Here is a 16,295-nt window from a genome sequence, read left to right on the forward strand (position 1 = left end):
AAGTGTCTTCCACGAGGGGCCCTGTGGGAAGAGCCTGGAGGTGAATGCAATATCCTGGACACAGCCAGGCTCTCTGAGCACAGCCAGGGTTTCTCAGGGCACCACCAGTACTTCTGGGCACAGCCAGACTTCCTGGGCTTCTTAGGGTACCACCAGTCTCCCTGGGTACAGCCAGAGTTTCTCAGGGCACTGCCATTCTCTCTGGGCACAGCCAGACTTCCTGGACACAGCCAGGGCCTCTCAGGGCACTGCCACTCTCTCTCTGGGCCTCTCGGGGTACTGTGCTGGAACAACAGCAGCTCACATCAAGGTGCTTACATATTATCAATGGTGGCCAGTCAAGACACAAAAGCAAACATCCGCCAGTCCCACTACATGGTGGTATGCTCCCAAACAGTCAAGCATGAATTAAATCAGGGATAGAAGGTAATTCCTCATAGTCCATAGTCATTCGCCAGGGCTGTCCTGGGGGTGAGGGACGACCTTGACCTCACCCTCATTTCCCACGGAGGACTCAGCAAGCGTTTCCTCCTGGGACTACAAGTCCTGCATCCGGGCTGCCTCAGCAAGCAGTTCTCAGCCCACAGGGCGGCGAAAACCTTCGCTTTCTCCAGCCTCTGCTGGTTGGGGAACCATCCATGTCTTCCTACCCCTCCACGGGAATCGAGCTCTCCGGCAGCTGCTCCTCCTCAGACTGGTCTTCCTCAGACTGAGCTTTCATACGCACAAACTGCTCCACTGCCCTTCGGAGAGCTTTGGCCAGCACCGTATCCTGCCGACTAGCCATGTGTCACGCAGGGGACCCTGCTCGCTACGCCATTTGTCGCGCGGGGCGTCCGGCGGGGTCTCTGGTCCCGCTCCCCACATAAGAACACAGGACATGGTGAGGCCAAAAAGGAACACCCACGGAGCCATAAGTAGGGGAGTCATATCACTATATTCTCACTGGCGGCATCCGCCTCTCTGCAATCCACTCTTGCTAGCCCCCATTTCTCTTCTGCTAGCGTAGCCACAGCAGTTATATTAGTGGCCAATGGCTTATGGGTTACAGCTGACGGCCAACTAGCCACAGCTGCTGGCCATCTGATCACAGTTAATGGCCATTTACTACCCGAGCCAGCACCTTTCTATGTGAGGCCGAGAGCCTGGAAACTGTTTTTTGGGGCTTTGTCCCCACAGGTGGCTTTCTCCTGAACGGGGGAGCTGGCGGAGGCCATTGTTTCTTTGTTGAGCTCTCCCCCTTCCAGATGTGAACACAGGTGGCCACCATTTCTGAGTCTCTGCTGTTTGTTCACCCCGCCCTGGAGATTTGAGACCTGGCCCCACACAACTTTGAGGCACACCCAGGCCACTTACAGGGCTTTTTCCATGCAGACCACCAGCCTTGGCTCAAGCTGCAGACTTTCCTAGACTCTCAAAGGTTTGTGGAACTCAGACAAGCAACACCTGTCTTGAGTGTGTCCTGTACCTCTGGCTGAGCAGCCCTAAGCCGACACTATTGAAAGCCGACCTTGGTTCGTGGCTTTGCCTCTCAAGGCACTTCCAAGCATAGTACAGGTGGCAGACACCTGCGGATTTCTTTGTGGCTCCCGCTAGGTGGCCCCAGGTGGGGCACAGACTGGCTGAAGTAGACCTACAGCAGATCCCCTCCACTGGCACCCCCAGTGGCCAGCTTCAAAACGAGCTGGAGCATCACTTAACTGCCTCCAAGTCTGACACACCCAAGGGGCAGAACAGGCAGGCACCAGAGTCCTGCTGAGGCAGATCCTGCTCTGTAGGATCAGCCCCTGCACAACAATTCTTCCACTGGAGTCAGGGCCATTCCTCACAACCAGTGAACCCAAGGGTCAGTCCCTCACATTGATGTGTAATTATCACCCAAGGCTCAACTACAAGAGGAGGGCACACACAACCCATGCAAGGGACACACCTGGAGTGTGTGGCTCAGGTGACCAGAAAGACTGCGCCATTGAACCCCACAGCACACCTACTACATAAGACCACTCTACTAGGACCAGAAGACATAGCAGCCCTACCTAATACATAGAAACAAACACAGGGAGGCAGCCAAAATGGGAGACAAAAAAAAACATCCCAAATGAAAGAACAGAACAAAGTTCCAGAAAAAGAACTAAGTGAAACGGAGAAGCTATCTATCAGACTCAGGGTTCCAAACACTGGTTATAAGAATGCTCAATGATCTCATAAAAATGGAGATGGAAACTATAAAAAAGAAACAGTCAGAAATAAAAGATACAATAATGGAAATGAAGAATATATTACAGGGAATCAACAGATTAGATGAAGCAGAGGCTCCAACCAGCAATGTAGAAGATAAGGTAGCAGGGACACCCAACTAGAACAGCAAAAAGAAAAAAATCATCCAAAAAATTGAGGAGAGTTTAAGGGGTCTCTAGGACAATATCAAGCATACCAACATTCGCATTGTAGGGGTACCAGAAGGAGAAAGAGAGAGTGCAAGGAATTGAAAACGTACTTGAATAATGACAGAAAACTTCCCTAAGCTGGTGAAGGAAATGGACATACAAGCCCAGGAAGCACAGAGAGTCCCAAACAAGATAAACCCAAAGAGGCCAATGCCAAGACACATCATAATTAAAATGCCAAAGGTTAAAGACAAAGAGAGAATCTTAAAAACAACAAGAGAAAAGCAGTTACCTACAAGGGAGTGCCCAAAGGATTGGCAACTGATTTCTCAACAGAAACTTTGCAGGCAAGAAGGAGTGGCAGGAAATATTCCAAGTATGAAAAGCAACAACATACAACCAAGATTGCTCTACCCAGCAAGCTGTCATTTAGAATTGAAGGACAAATAAGGCGCGTCCGAGACAAGAAAAAGCTGAAGGAGTTCATCCACCAAACCAGTATCACAAGGTCTCTTAGAGGGATTTCTTTAAGATGGGAGGGGGGTTAAGGACAGGTGAAAGGGGAAGGGATTCAGAAGAACAAATTGGGTGTTATACAGTAGGCATGGGATGTAGGTTATAGCATAACGAATATAGTCAACAATATTGTAATAACTAGGTATGGTAACAGATAGGTACTAGATCTATCAGGATGATGATGGGAATGGGGTTGGAGTCAGGGTGAAAAAAGTGAAGGCATGAAGAAATATAACTTGATAGTTAATACAGCATGGGGAATATAATCAACAATGTTGTAAAGATCATGTAAGGTGCCAGACACTGGACTTATCAGGGGGATCACGTCATAGACTGTGTAGATGCCTGACCAATGCGCTATACACCTAAAGAACTGAAGTAGAATAATATTGAATGTCAACTATAACTAAATATACATAGGGATATACAGTCACAGGATGTGGGGTATAACATAGGGAAGACAGTCGATGGTATTGTAACAGCTGTGTAAGATGTCAGATAGGTAGTAGCTTGGGGGGTGGTTATCACTTTATGAGGGGCTTAAATGTCTAACTATTATGTTACTTTGTACACCTGAAACTAATAAAAATCATATATATATATACTGATACACACACACAAAATTAAACCTGAGACTTGAAAAAAAAAACCCACAAAAGTGCACCCTCCATTCGTTGTAGCTATCAGAACAGTGGTGTAAGAACCTGTCATTTAGCCTCTGTCCACTGAGCATCTTTCTATATGCACATATTAACAGTTCCACATATGAAATTCCAAATTTGATATTTTCAAGAAATGATATTTTGCGTATGAATAGTTGCCAATTTATATATACAGTCAGCCCTACATAAGGAGTATGTATGTATCAGTCGCAAGACTGCGCCAATTTTATTTTCATTAGTCATCATCCTCTTCCTCATCTTCGTCTTGCTCAGTTTCTTCGTCTTCCTCATCCAGAAGTACAGCTGCTTCTTGTGCAGCCCTGAAAGCTTGCTCCTCTTCCACACTAGGGTCATCCATTTCTGTAATTTCTGGTCCACTGGGATATTCTTGACAAACTGGTGGTGGAACTGGGGGTGTATAGCTGTCTGGGCTATATTTATGACCCCAGCCAATGTAGAGATTTTCAAACTTTCTATAAATTAAAATGTAGATGATCATTATATAATTTTTTTTAGTAAGAGAAGTTGACCTTCCTTTTCTGTAGTGAAAAGTACTTAAGAGTATCATAGTCCCGGAATGTTAAAACAATACATTTAAAATGTGTTAGAGATGAAATATCCCTAAATGATTCTTCTAACACGGAATTTCTCTGATCCAAATTGCCTAAGCTGGTGAAGAAATTCATGGGACCAGACCCTGTCAAAATGTACCCTACACTCAGACAACAGCCATTGAGCATTTAGTTTCAGAAAAACAAAACAGCTAAGTTAAAAAGTTAGTACATTTCTTAGAGTTAGAAAGAACTTAAAAGTTTCCAACCTAACAAACACTTGACTGAGTGAGGAATGGACTTTTGGTTGAAAACCTATGTGTGATTTTTCAGGCCCATCCATGACAATTACAAAGGCTTTTCCTGGAAAGCCTCACAGGGGAAAATTGCCCTCTCCACACCTGACTGGTGCACAGTCCACGCACTACAGTCTCTAAGGGGAACTGCTGCCGAGGACTCTGTTCCCTCGGCCTGCCATGTTCATCACATATTTGCATTGCTAGCCCACGTGCCTTCACTTCTAAGTCTATCTGGTGTCTTCAGCAGAGGTCTTCATCAAGTGCCTCTGCCAAGTCTCCTTATCAGGGTTTGGGAAGAGAAGGGGGAAATCTTAAAGACGCTTCACCACCACTTTCAGTACCCAGTTTTTCCCTAGGCTTCCCCCACTTTCCCTGGCCTCTTGGTCCATAAAACTGCAAGAGCCTTAACTCCCTCGTCAGTGAGATAACTGTCACATCTGTTCTGATTTACCTGACATTCCACCAGAGGGCCAGTCCATGAGGGAAAATGGAACAGGGCAATCAGTGCTTTCTCTTGCTTATACCATCACAGTAAGTAAGTAAAGGCTTAACACTTTCATTTTGGGGGCTTGTTGCTTTAATGGCTACTCTGACAATTGCCAGCTCAGCTGAACTTCTGACACTGGGTTATCAGATAAGAAATGGAAGCACAAAACAAATGGAAGTGTAGGCTCTGGGTGAAGGGTAAAGGACATTTGGTATCCTCTTGATCCTAATTCTCTTGAAAGTGATAGCCTAAATAATACATACTTTAAATAATCTTGTATCAAGATGTCCAACTAAAATGATGTGAGATTTAAACTAAACACTGCTTAGAATTAACTCCATTAAATGATTAAGTGGATTATTCAAATAATTACCAAAAAATACATTTTAGCTTCATTAACTGGATAATTCAGATGAGAAGTCTAAATTACTGTTCTAAATTTGATGCTTTACTGTATAATATAGGTGTTTAGATAAATCTTATGTCACACAAACTTGCCGCGCTAAAGATGAGCTAAAACAAAAGTAAGTTAAGATCCCAGTGATAATTTGTACTTTCCAGTACTTAAATAATGACAATAATAACTTTGTAAGTTGTCAGGTACTTACTTGCCATTGCAAAAGGCATATGCTCCAGGCCAAAGGTTGGATCTAAGAACAGCAATAGCGTATTGAGGAATGATATTTGAGGATAGTCGTGTTGTCCAAGGTGGTATATTCTGGATCTCTGTAAACCGATGAGAAATTCAAAAGCTTAACTACTAAACAGACAAGGATAGTAGTTATCCTTATACTATATATATACTATATATAGTACATTATACATGCTATATATATAATATATATATATAGTATAAGGATATATAGTATACATATCCTATTTATATACTATATGTAGTATATATATAGTGTATATATACATATATATACTATATATATACATATATATGTATATATATGTATATATATAGTAGTTATATCCGTATACTGTGTAACGGAAAAGTGCTTTTTATGAATCATAAAACAAGAACACATGACATAGAAATAAAAGTTATATTATAACATTAGTAGCTTAACAAAACCAAAAGGGAAGTTTATGAACATTGTGGAATGAAGAAATTTGGATATTTGTACACTATACAACTGTCAGGTGTTTATGATTTACAGAATGCAAGACAAGAAGGGTAAACAGATAACTGTCCATTTCAGTAAGAGCTACAGCCAATTTAAGTGCCCCTTCCCTGTGTGGCACTTCTTTAACCTCTGTCAGAGAAGTTGGTGTGCCCAGAGATATTCTTTATTTCCCATCATATCCTATAGTTCTGTGTATGTGTGTGTTTCTGTGTCTGTGTGTAGATATATAGATATAGCATACATTGTTCATAGCATATTATATATACATAGAATTATTACACAGAATATATATAGTATATACATTTATATACTATATGTAATACATAGTACATTATACATGCTATATATATTACATGTAACAGCATATATGATGTACTATGAACTACACATAGTATATAAACACATAGTATATATATATACTATATGAATTGTATATATGTATGTATATATATATGTGTGTGTGTATATATATGTGTGTGTGTATATATATATATATACATATATATATATATACACATACATACACACATACATAGTATATTATATACTTTGTGTAAAATTACCTAAATCTTCAGATATTGGTGTCAGGAGAGGTGGCCCCACTTCTTCTACGTAGTCAGGCTCTTCTTTTTCTTCTTCTTTTTCTTCATCATCCTCTTCTTCCTCCTCCTCAATTTTTTGTACGGGGTTGAACCAATTACAGCGGCCCTGAGTATGAATATTGCAAGATGAGGACCTTAAAATACCAGAATATTCATTTGGATTGAAACAATTGTCTGCACAAGATCCCACTGTATGGAAATTTAATCATTTATTCATTCAACATACATTTATCAAATGTTATATTGATCTAGGTTTTTTTCAAGCAAAAGAGTGTACTATTTATTTCAAGAATTTGCCAACTTTTTAAGGTTACAGAACATTTATATTTTTAAAAGCAGTACATTAGTAGAAAAAAAAAGTAATGCATTTTATTAACTTGTAGTAAATAATTTCTAAGAAAGAAGTAAGGTACTACTATTGTTATTAATAACAATTAAAATGTGATAAGATTAGGTATGGAGGTTTAGGGTTATAATTTCTGATCTCTTATCTAGAGATTTATAAGAATATCTGATATGTAGGTCACAATATAATGAAGATTTTCTACCTGGAGATGAGTCAGTATAGCACAATGATCAGAAGATGGCCTCTGGATCCATTCTGCCTGTTCATATCTGTCCCTGTTGCTTATTAGCCATATTCCCTTTTTCACATTTCCTAAACTCTCTGCTTCAATTTCCTCATCTGTAAAATATGGATATTAATTTTCGGTAATACATATAAAGTGCTCATAAGAACAGCTGGCAAAATATGTGCTTACAATTGTTAGTTAGCACTGTTTGCCTGTTTTTGTTTTTATTATAATCTTTGATTGTTCTTGGCATGAAAGCTCCATGTATTATAGAAATAGAATAAAAGAACTGTTTCCAAAATTAATACACCCATCTATATTAAATGTATAAAAAATAATTTCACAACACACATATATCTAAATCCTTACAAAACTTGTCAAATAATCCATAGAAATAATTATTTTATTTTTGTTTGGAAATAAAAATCTAAAGATCCCAGGTCTATACTACTTGGCAATTATATAGTATTTGGCAATTATACGGTACTTAGCAATTATATAGTACTGTGTTTTTACATGATTTTTTAACGGTCTCTTTCTCTGTCTCGAATTTGAAGGCCTTTGTTTTGTATATATGTATGTATTGTAGACCGAATGTAATAAATATTTGCTGATTGGATGATAGACTGAGAATTGCAAATCCCCTACCTGAGGGAGAATATGTTGTACATGATGAACCCAATTGGATAGGGATTCCACTAAATCAATCACTTGGATGCCTTCAAACTCTGGGTTTTCTTCAAAGTTATCTCTCCTGCCTTCTACCTCTTCCTCCTCCTCTCCTTCCTCTTCAGCAAACTGATAGAATCCTAGAGGGCTGACGTGGGTCCCTGCTGAAATTCTGGCAATTTGTGCTCGTAAGTAATTGCTCTCATTTCCTGGGAAAAGTGGATAGCTTACAATGGGGTGATCCAATTGCCCAGTGAAAAATTTCTTGATTTTTCTTGCAATAACAATTTGTGCAGGTGTAACTGGTGGTAACTTCACCCATGGTCTTCCTGGTTCGTTGCAGACGAAATAGACATATTTGTTGGCACCTGTTCTACTTTCTTCTCTTGGTATAACCTGTGGGGCCTTGTAAGAGGACCTTGGTAATTCATCTTCATCACCTTCTTCACCTTCACTGTCTCCATTGTCCCTCTGTTCAATTATATCTTCCTCTTCCACCTCCTCTTCATCTTCTCCCTCACGAAATTCCACTTCAGCTACAATATAATTCATTTCCAGACCAAAGATCTTGCCCCAGAAACGGCATCTTTGGATTGGGTGGGTGTCAGTAAGCTGCTTGAGGGCAAGACATATGAGATAAGTCTCATCTGTGCCCAAACCAACACCAGCTTGGTCAAAATAAAAAGCTGACTCCATTACATTTGGAAGAGAGTTTTCTGCCTGGGAATACAAATGTTGCAGTTAATATTTTATCTATAAGGAGATTTGTTTGCTTTCTTTTTCATTTTTAAACATCTTGCTATTAGCTCTTTCTCTCTACCTCACTTCTTTGACATTTCTTTCAAGATTTACATGTGTGAGGGCCTTCTCCTGTGCAACCTGCAGGCAGCAGCCGTCTTTCCTGTGTTGAGCCCACCCCCACCACAGCCATATTTGAATCTCATTGGACTGGTACGTTCCACAGCTCCACCCTCCTGACTCACTGCCCCCACCCTAACTTCCCCAATGCCAGAACCACTTTCTCCACAAGCAGCCAGCTCTGCCCGAATTGCACTCTTCATGGAAAACTATCAGACTCTAACAGGCTCTGGTGGGCAGCGACTGCTTCAGGGTGCTCTGATACTTTTGTTGAATAGCTCCAGGCTCAGCATTGGCACAAACCAGAATTTACAGTAACCTGTGAACACAACACTTTCCACTCTAGTGACTCCCTGAAACCCTGCCTCACCTAACTAGCATACCACAGGAGGCTCTATCAGCAGCTGAACCTTAAGGGAGCCAGCAGATGGCATCAGGCCTCAGGGTGCCCTGGCTTTTTGCAGAGCAACCCCAGGCCCAGTACTAGTGGAAGAGTCCTTGGTTTGTAGCCCTGAAATGAATATATTACATATTAGCTATATTTTTAATAAAAATCTTAAAAACAACCAAAGCAAAACAAAAGACATAATATGAGGAAGTCGCCTTGGAAATGACATTAAACTAATGAAATGACATTAGAAGTATTTCTCTTTTTTCTAATAAAATTAAAGGGAAAATTATACAACTTGATTTAAAGCCTTATTATTTTATTATCTGACATTAATTCATTCAACAAGCATTTAATAATAATATAAACAGTTATTGGTCCAGATCAGTACCAGGCCCTTTGGAATATAAAAAATGAAGAAACCGTTTCTCTGATATCAATGCTTCAATCCCACAAACACATAACAAACAGGTAAGCCATAATACAAAATACTAAAACACGTGAATAAAACTCTAAACATGGAAATGAGTTGCATGAAATGATGTTGAAAATAATATTTAGCAAGCTATAAAAGACTGTTGATATGAATTTCAAATCACACTCACTCACCTCAAATAAAACCCTAAGATCGAACTATTCAGATTTACAGCAGTGACTTACTATTTCATCTTCCAGTTCTTGGTCAGCTCCTTCCAAATTTCCCTGGAGAAAAAGAGCCTTTTGCTTCTCAGCTATTTCATATGTTGGAAGCATCTCATTCTCATTTTGGAGTGTATCTAATTTTTTACTAAAACGTGCCATCTTCACATCTTGGCTAATATTCTCAATGATATCCACAGCATTTTCAGGACGCTCATCTAAGATCTTGCTCAGCATATTAGAAAGATGATCATACCTACCCAAAAAGAGAAAATTCTAGATAATGTCCGTGTCAAAAGCATTTGAAGAAGCATTTCATGCAGACTTAGTTAGCTGGTTTTTAGGAAACTTCAGCAACTCAAAGCTTTCAGACATTTTATGTGAATAAAATATTTATGGTAACTTCTACCACTCGCAGAAAAACCTAGTCTAGAATTTTCCTTAGGAAGATTGAGGAATTACCTCAAATGATATGAATATTTAATTTATTTAAAATATTACAGTAAGATGCATATTTTGCATCATGAACATTTTCACATTTTATTTGAGCTTGAAATCTCTTAGTTATCATTTAAAATTCATTAACATTTTTCTTTTTTTTTTTACCTTAACTTTTTTCCATCCCTCTCTCCCTACCCTCAGCAAATCCAATTAGATTTCTAAATCCTGTTGACTATCTTAAGATATGTTCTTTTCTATTTCATTTCCTAGGCCTACTTTCTACTTCAGTGTTCTTTAGACTTATAAGAAATACATTTCATATTGCACTCTCACCCATACACAGAAAAAGTGTCATAAAATACTATTCACCTTTATTAAAATGTGATGCATTCTAATATTTTTTCTATTAAAAACACTGCCCTAGTCTTTTATTTCATAATTGAAAGTGAAACTGCCTCTAACCTCTCATTAATACGTTACATTTTTTAATACATTACATTTTATACATAACTGCTAGGGTGTGCTTTTCCAAATATTGTACCAGATTTACAATGTGAATTTACTATTTAAGAGCTGAACATGTCCATCAAAGTGCTCTTACATGGACTAGAAATGCCTCTGTCAAATATGGAAACTTGCATAAATTTCCTCTGTGACAGATAAGCATTGTATCTGTCCAATTTCATTTCTAATAATTAGTTCAATTATAAATTCTAGCCCTGAGAGGTAAATCTAGTAAAATCACTTGTATATAGCTGTTAAGTCCTACTTGATAGCCTTTGCTTGCTGTGTCTTATATATCATTTCTCTCAAGAAATAATTTTAAATTACTTCGTTGTCAAGTCATTCCTGAAAACCATTCTTTCTCAGTTTAGAGTTGATCTTCCTGAAATTACTGTTATTATGCTGCTATGTATTTGTGTGCATTATGTTTCCTTTTCAGCAATTAGGGTTTTGTTTTTCTTTGTTATTATATCTTGTCCCTTATTTAGTGAAATAAAATAGATGCTCAGTAATTGCCTGCTTTCTGTTAATTGACGCTAGGTGTTATTTTTTGTTTCTTTGTTTAATATCTGTATTTAACTAATGGATCTTAGGAATGTCAAAGGAAAATATGTAGATCATACAGGCAACCAATTTGAAGGGCAGTTTTAAAATGTTATATGTGAAGAATATATCATTCTTTCCCTGAGTATTCCTATTCTCGTAAATGAACAATGTTATAACTAGAAGTTTGTTTAAAAATTCCTCAAACTTTCTTAATATTTGTTCAGTACTGAAACGAATGGAGAAGCCTCCAGAGTAAAAATATTGTTGCTTACTAGGTGGTAGCTGGAATTGTAACTGGAGTCCTTGATTTGCTCCAATAGGAGACACGTATGCCATTAAATCAAGGACTATAAGTCCACATGTTTATTTTATTTTTCAGGTTTTAATATAATGTCTATACGTGCTTTATTCATAGTTCTTCAGGCAAGATATTGTATCAATATTTTTGACAAAATTCCTTTTTGTCAAATTGTGAAATATTTATTAGACATTAATTCCTAATTATAGGTTTTTCAGTTTGGGGGATTAATAATTTGTTGTGATAGAAGTGCAGAAAAGAAGGAAACAAACTTTTTTGTAGGTTTTTATTCAGCAATGTGGAAACCAATATCTGATGCTATATTTTAATCAAAAATTGTTTTAATAACAAAAGAATTATTTTTATGGCTGTCAAATAATATCTGCATATAACAGAGGGAGAGTTTTTTGGAAGTACTTTTAACTATAGGCTCTAAAGTACTTCGAAGATAATAAGGAATATTATAGAAGATATTCATTTATTACCTCAGAGACTTAATATTTGGAAATAAAATAAACTTAGATATTTAAGTAATATCAGTTATTAGACAATTCAATAATAACAATTTTCCCATTTTTACATTCGATTTTAAATAGTCAACTCCCAAGTATTTATAATGAACTTTTTTTGACTTTTAACAAAGTTTGTAAATTCATGCTTGTTATTTAACCCAGGAGAAGAAATTTATTTCAGAAATCCAAATAGAACACATTACTGAGTAATAGATCACATTCTTGAAGCTTAAGTAAATTTTAGTTTAAAACAGTAATTTATAAATAGTATTTTAAATTGTCAATCTCAGGTTTTGTGAAAGATGTTATGTGTTAAATATTATATTTTATTCTTCAGACACTAAAATTAAAACAACTAATTCTCCTGGTTTGCCCGGGGCTGAAAGGTTTCTTGAGATGCAGAACTTTCAGTGCTGAAATCAGGACAGTTTAAGAATAACTGAGATAGTTGGTCATCCTAGCACTGGCCTGGGTGGGAACTCAAACGCAAGCCCTAGAAGCACTAGAATGCTTATATTAGAGCCATAAGCTCCCTGTCACTGTTAGACAGTTGCTTTTTACAAGCATCTTGAAGAGATGCTTGGATTTTCCTATTTTTATGGTCTCTTTCAAACCCAAGATGGCATAATCCCTAGGTTTTATTTCTGTGTGCAAACGGTCTTTAAAAAAGCTAGACGAATCCTCACCAATGATCTATTTTGTGACACAGTTATTAAGTCACTAACTCTCACTAATACAGACTTTTCAAATATATTTCCATTCACCCACAGAAACACACTCTCACACACAGGTACTCACACGCCCTTTTTTTTGCCATACTTTTTCTTTCTCTCATCCTTCCTTTTTTTCACCCAAGACTTACAGATTTAAGCCTGACTTGCTACTGGTCTGCAGTAGGTAAGCCTTCGCACTCTGAATGGCAGTCTCAGTTATGCTGGGGGCAGCTTCCCAGGCCCCAGGCTCAGCCTCGCCAGGATCATCCTGACTGTTTGACTCTGTCTCCTGAAAATTGTCAAATGTCAGCTTTTTTTGTTCAGCGTTGTTCCAGCTCACAGCCTTAGGTCCATACAGGCGGCCGTTGGTTTGCTGAGGGTGTTGAAAGCCCTTTCGCTTTGACTGGCATGTTTGATAAGGAGTTGATTCTCCTTTATCAGGTGATTGTTCCAAAGGGTCAGAGTGAGGTGTCTCAGCTTCAGGAATCCCACTAGCGGCCCTGTCTGACTGCCACGGTGCCTCAAGGTCCTGTGTGGCCAGAGCCAGGGGAGGAGGAGTGGAAGAGGGTTCCTCAGCAGGAGGTCCAGGTGATGTGCATGGCCCTGTGCGTTCACCCGGAGGTGTGCTGCCTCTCGACGGACGGCCCCAAGGAGCGCTGCTTCTGGACTGGGGTCCAGATTCCAGCGCCGGCTCGGACTCCGAGGTCGTAGATAAACGAGGCTCAGGATCTTGGGAAGAAGCTTCTGTCATTTCTTCCCATGGCCGCCCTTCTTCCCCGGTTTGTTGGTTTTCTTTATCTTGCTTCAGGGAGGTCGAGTTTTCCATTACGGAGTCAAGAGAGAACAAAGTTCTGGATGAAAGGGGCGTGCAGATGTGGAAGGAAGCGCAGCCGGACAGCCGGACAGTCGCTTTGCTGAGGTCTGCTTAGGGAATCTCTGGGTCCTAACTGCTCTGCAAGTTGCAGCGTCCTGTCTCCATAGCAACCCCAGCAGGATTCCTCTAAAACAAACAATGGAGCACACGTGGTGCCAGGATAGGGAGGAGACCAAGAAAGATGAAAATCCTCGATTTGTGATTTGGTGGAGCCTCTGCTCCTCTTTCTAGCTCAGCCAATCTGAACTGCAGTAACCAGTGGTGGTTAGAAACCAGAGAAAGGGTCGGGCGCTGGAGCACAAGGGGGAGCCAAGGTTCGGCGCCGGAGGTTTTTCAAGATCTGATAGTTTAATTCTAGTTGAGCTGTGAAGGGCGAATGGTGCCCTAGTGGAGGGACAATGCATTTGTAGGTGCCTGTGCGCGCGCGCGCGCGCGCGCGCGTGTGTGTGTGTGTGTGTGTGTGTATGTGTGTGTGTGTGAGACATACAGGGGGAGGGTCCTTGGGAATCTTGAGGTGACAAAGAGACTCCAGTGTGCAGACCCGGAGAGCCCAAGACACACACTTAGAAGGCAAAGGTGTATCATCTGCGCCAACAATCCTCTGGAAATTTTGGAGAATAAACAAGGAAGCCCCGATTTTTGCTCTTCCCCCTCATGGAATCTGCCAGATGAGCAGGCAGAATATTACCTTCATGAAGAAGGCAATGAAGGTTATCCTATATAAACTAAGTAATTAGCTATTGATGTTAATTGGTTCTTTATCTCTGTTGGTTTATTTTAAAATAAACCAACTAATACTTGTTATTTGACACTTTACAGTTGACCTGACTTCCAATTAGCAGCATGCTGGTCATAAATTCTAACTTGATGAAGAACATACTTACCTCCCCCCACAACCAACTGGGTGGAAGAAGCACAGAACCCTTCAATAATTTGATAAGAGCTATGGATCTTTACTCTTCCCAAAATACACATGGGTGCACACATGCAAACTGTTGCATGTATTTCTGCTGATTTGGGTACTCCTTGAAGTCAGTTTCCCCAGGTTAGAACTCTTGGAATAAACTAAACAGTGAAATGAAACATAAACTAGAATTATACATTTTTTATAAAAATGGTGCAAGAGTTGAAGGGATTGTATTTTTCCTCCTCCATGGTTCTTTTCTCTCCTCCCTTGCAGCTGGCATGATAGGATGGAGGCTTTTTTCTTGGACTGACAAGCCAGAGCAGGGTGGTAGGACCAGGAGAAAGGAAACATGAAGGAACAGACCGAGCGCTTGCTTATGTCTCCACTCTAGAAGATAAGAGCAACTGAAAGGAACAACCTCAGAAAATGTCTATTATTTCTGTTTCATTTTCAGCCCAAAACACAATCGAGGCTTAGACTCTTGTAATCCTAAAGTTGCTTCTCATCAATTGTAGAATAAGGGACAAGTTCTCAGCCTACTTACCTTCCCAACTTCATCTTAAACCACTCACCGCTCTCTTTCTGCAATCTAGTCACCCTGACTTTTCTTTCATTTTCTCAAATGCTCCATGTTCCTTTCTACCTCAGAGCACTCTCATGTTTCCTCTGCCTGAAATGTTTTCCCCTGTTCTTTCTGTTAGTTCTTTTCCTTAGGAAACCCTTCCCTGATTTCACAGATGATCTCAGTTCCCCTTATTATAATACTCAGTACTTTTCATTCTTAGCATTGATCATAATTTGTCATTGTATCGAGCTATTAGTGAGTTTTACTTCCTGAAGCCCTACTATGCCTTGTCTGTAAAATCAGAGAAAAAGCCCATCCTATTTTGGCAGGAGGAGGGAGAAAAGTAACCATTTTGAAAAACTCCCAAAGTTCTCTCTTGTGCTTAACAAGGCCTGCCCACAAGAGAAACTATTTTACCAGAGCCTAAGCAATTTGTACTACGGTTGGTTTAAGATTTTACTAAAGCCGAACTAATCTGAGGGTAGATACTCAAATCTAGCCCCCTCTGGCCTTCCTGTATTCCTCAGGTTGGAGAGAGGGAAGGAAGCAGAGAAGCACTTGTGAATATCTCATGGAAGGGATGTAGAACATACAAAACACTGAGATCTAATCAGAGGACTAAGGAATGCTTCCCCTCCCCCCAAATAAATTACAACTCATATTAGCCGTCTTCATTTCCTACACTTTGATAGATCTCAAACTCATATTTAGACATTTATAAATTTCTAATTCATTAAGAGTCTGGGTACATAATATAGTACCTATTGGAAGAACATCAAACTCTTCTTTTAAAATCTTGGGAACATTTTGTTTATAGTAAGGATAACACACTTGAAAGTATTTTTCTTTTCCTGTATGAATTGCCAGTATTCTTTTTCAGAAAATACCCTCTTCTCTTTATTTTTCATAAATCAAAGTCTATATTCCTTATCTATAGCACTTCAGAAAGTATTTCTTTTTATAGGATGATACCGTTTACTCTAGAAAACACTACGGCTTTATCAATTGTCACCTTTAATCTGGAGCCACAGCTGAACTGCAGATGGATCTCACATGCAGTCCTTTTCTCTAGATCCTTTCTTCACCTGTAGCACAGCCAGATTTACCGTGAAACTAATGAGACTGAAACTTCAGGGCCCCACCCTTGTACAGGCCCCTTGCAATGTCTTGCA

At 39.5% G+C, this 16,295-nt stretch overlaps 1 protein-coding gene across 1 annotated transcript; it reads right to left on the reverse strand.

The window, feature by feature from the left end:
• Window positions 1–3,800: 3,800 nt before the first annotated feature.
• Window positions 3,801–13,754, reverse strand: RSPH4A (radial spoke head component 4A; the record flags this gene model as incomplete). Its single annotated transcript, XM_081044517.1, has 6 exons — window positions 12,927–13,754; window positions 9,785–10,019; window positions 7,858–8,598; window positions 6,599–6,743; window positions 5,511–5,628; window positions 3,801–4,038 (listed from the first exon to the last, which is right to left on the reverse strand). Exons 1-6 carry the CDS (start codon window positions 13,601–13,603, stop codon window positions 3,801–3,803), a joined length of 2,154 nt encoding a protein of 717 aa, XP_080900643.1. The 5' UTR covers window positions 13,604–13,754.
• Window positions 13,755–16,295: the final 2,541 nt, after the last annotated feature.

Source organism: Rhinolophus hipposideros (assembly GCF_964194185.1).
Source record: "Rhinolophus hipposideros genome assembly, chromosome: 3".
In the NCBI taxonomy this organism is placed as follows: domain Eukaryota; kingdom Metazoa; phylum Chordata; class Mammalia; order Chiroptera; family Rhinolophidae; genus Rhinolophus; species Rhinolophus hipposideros.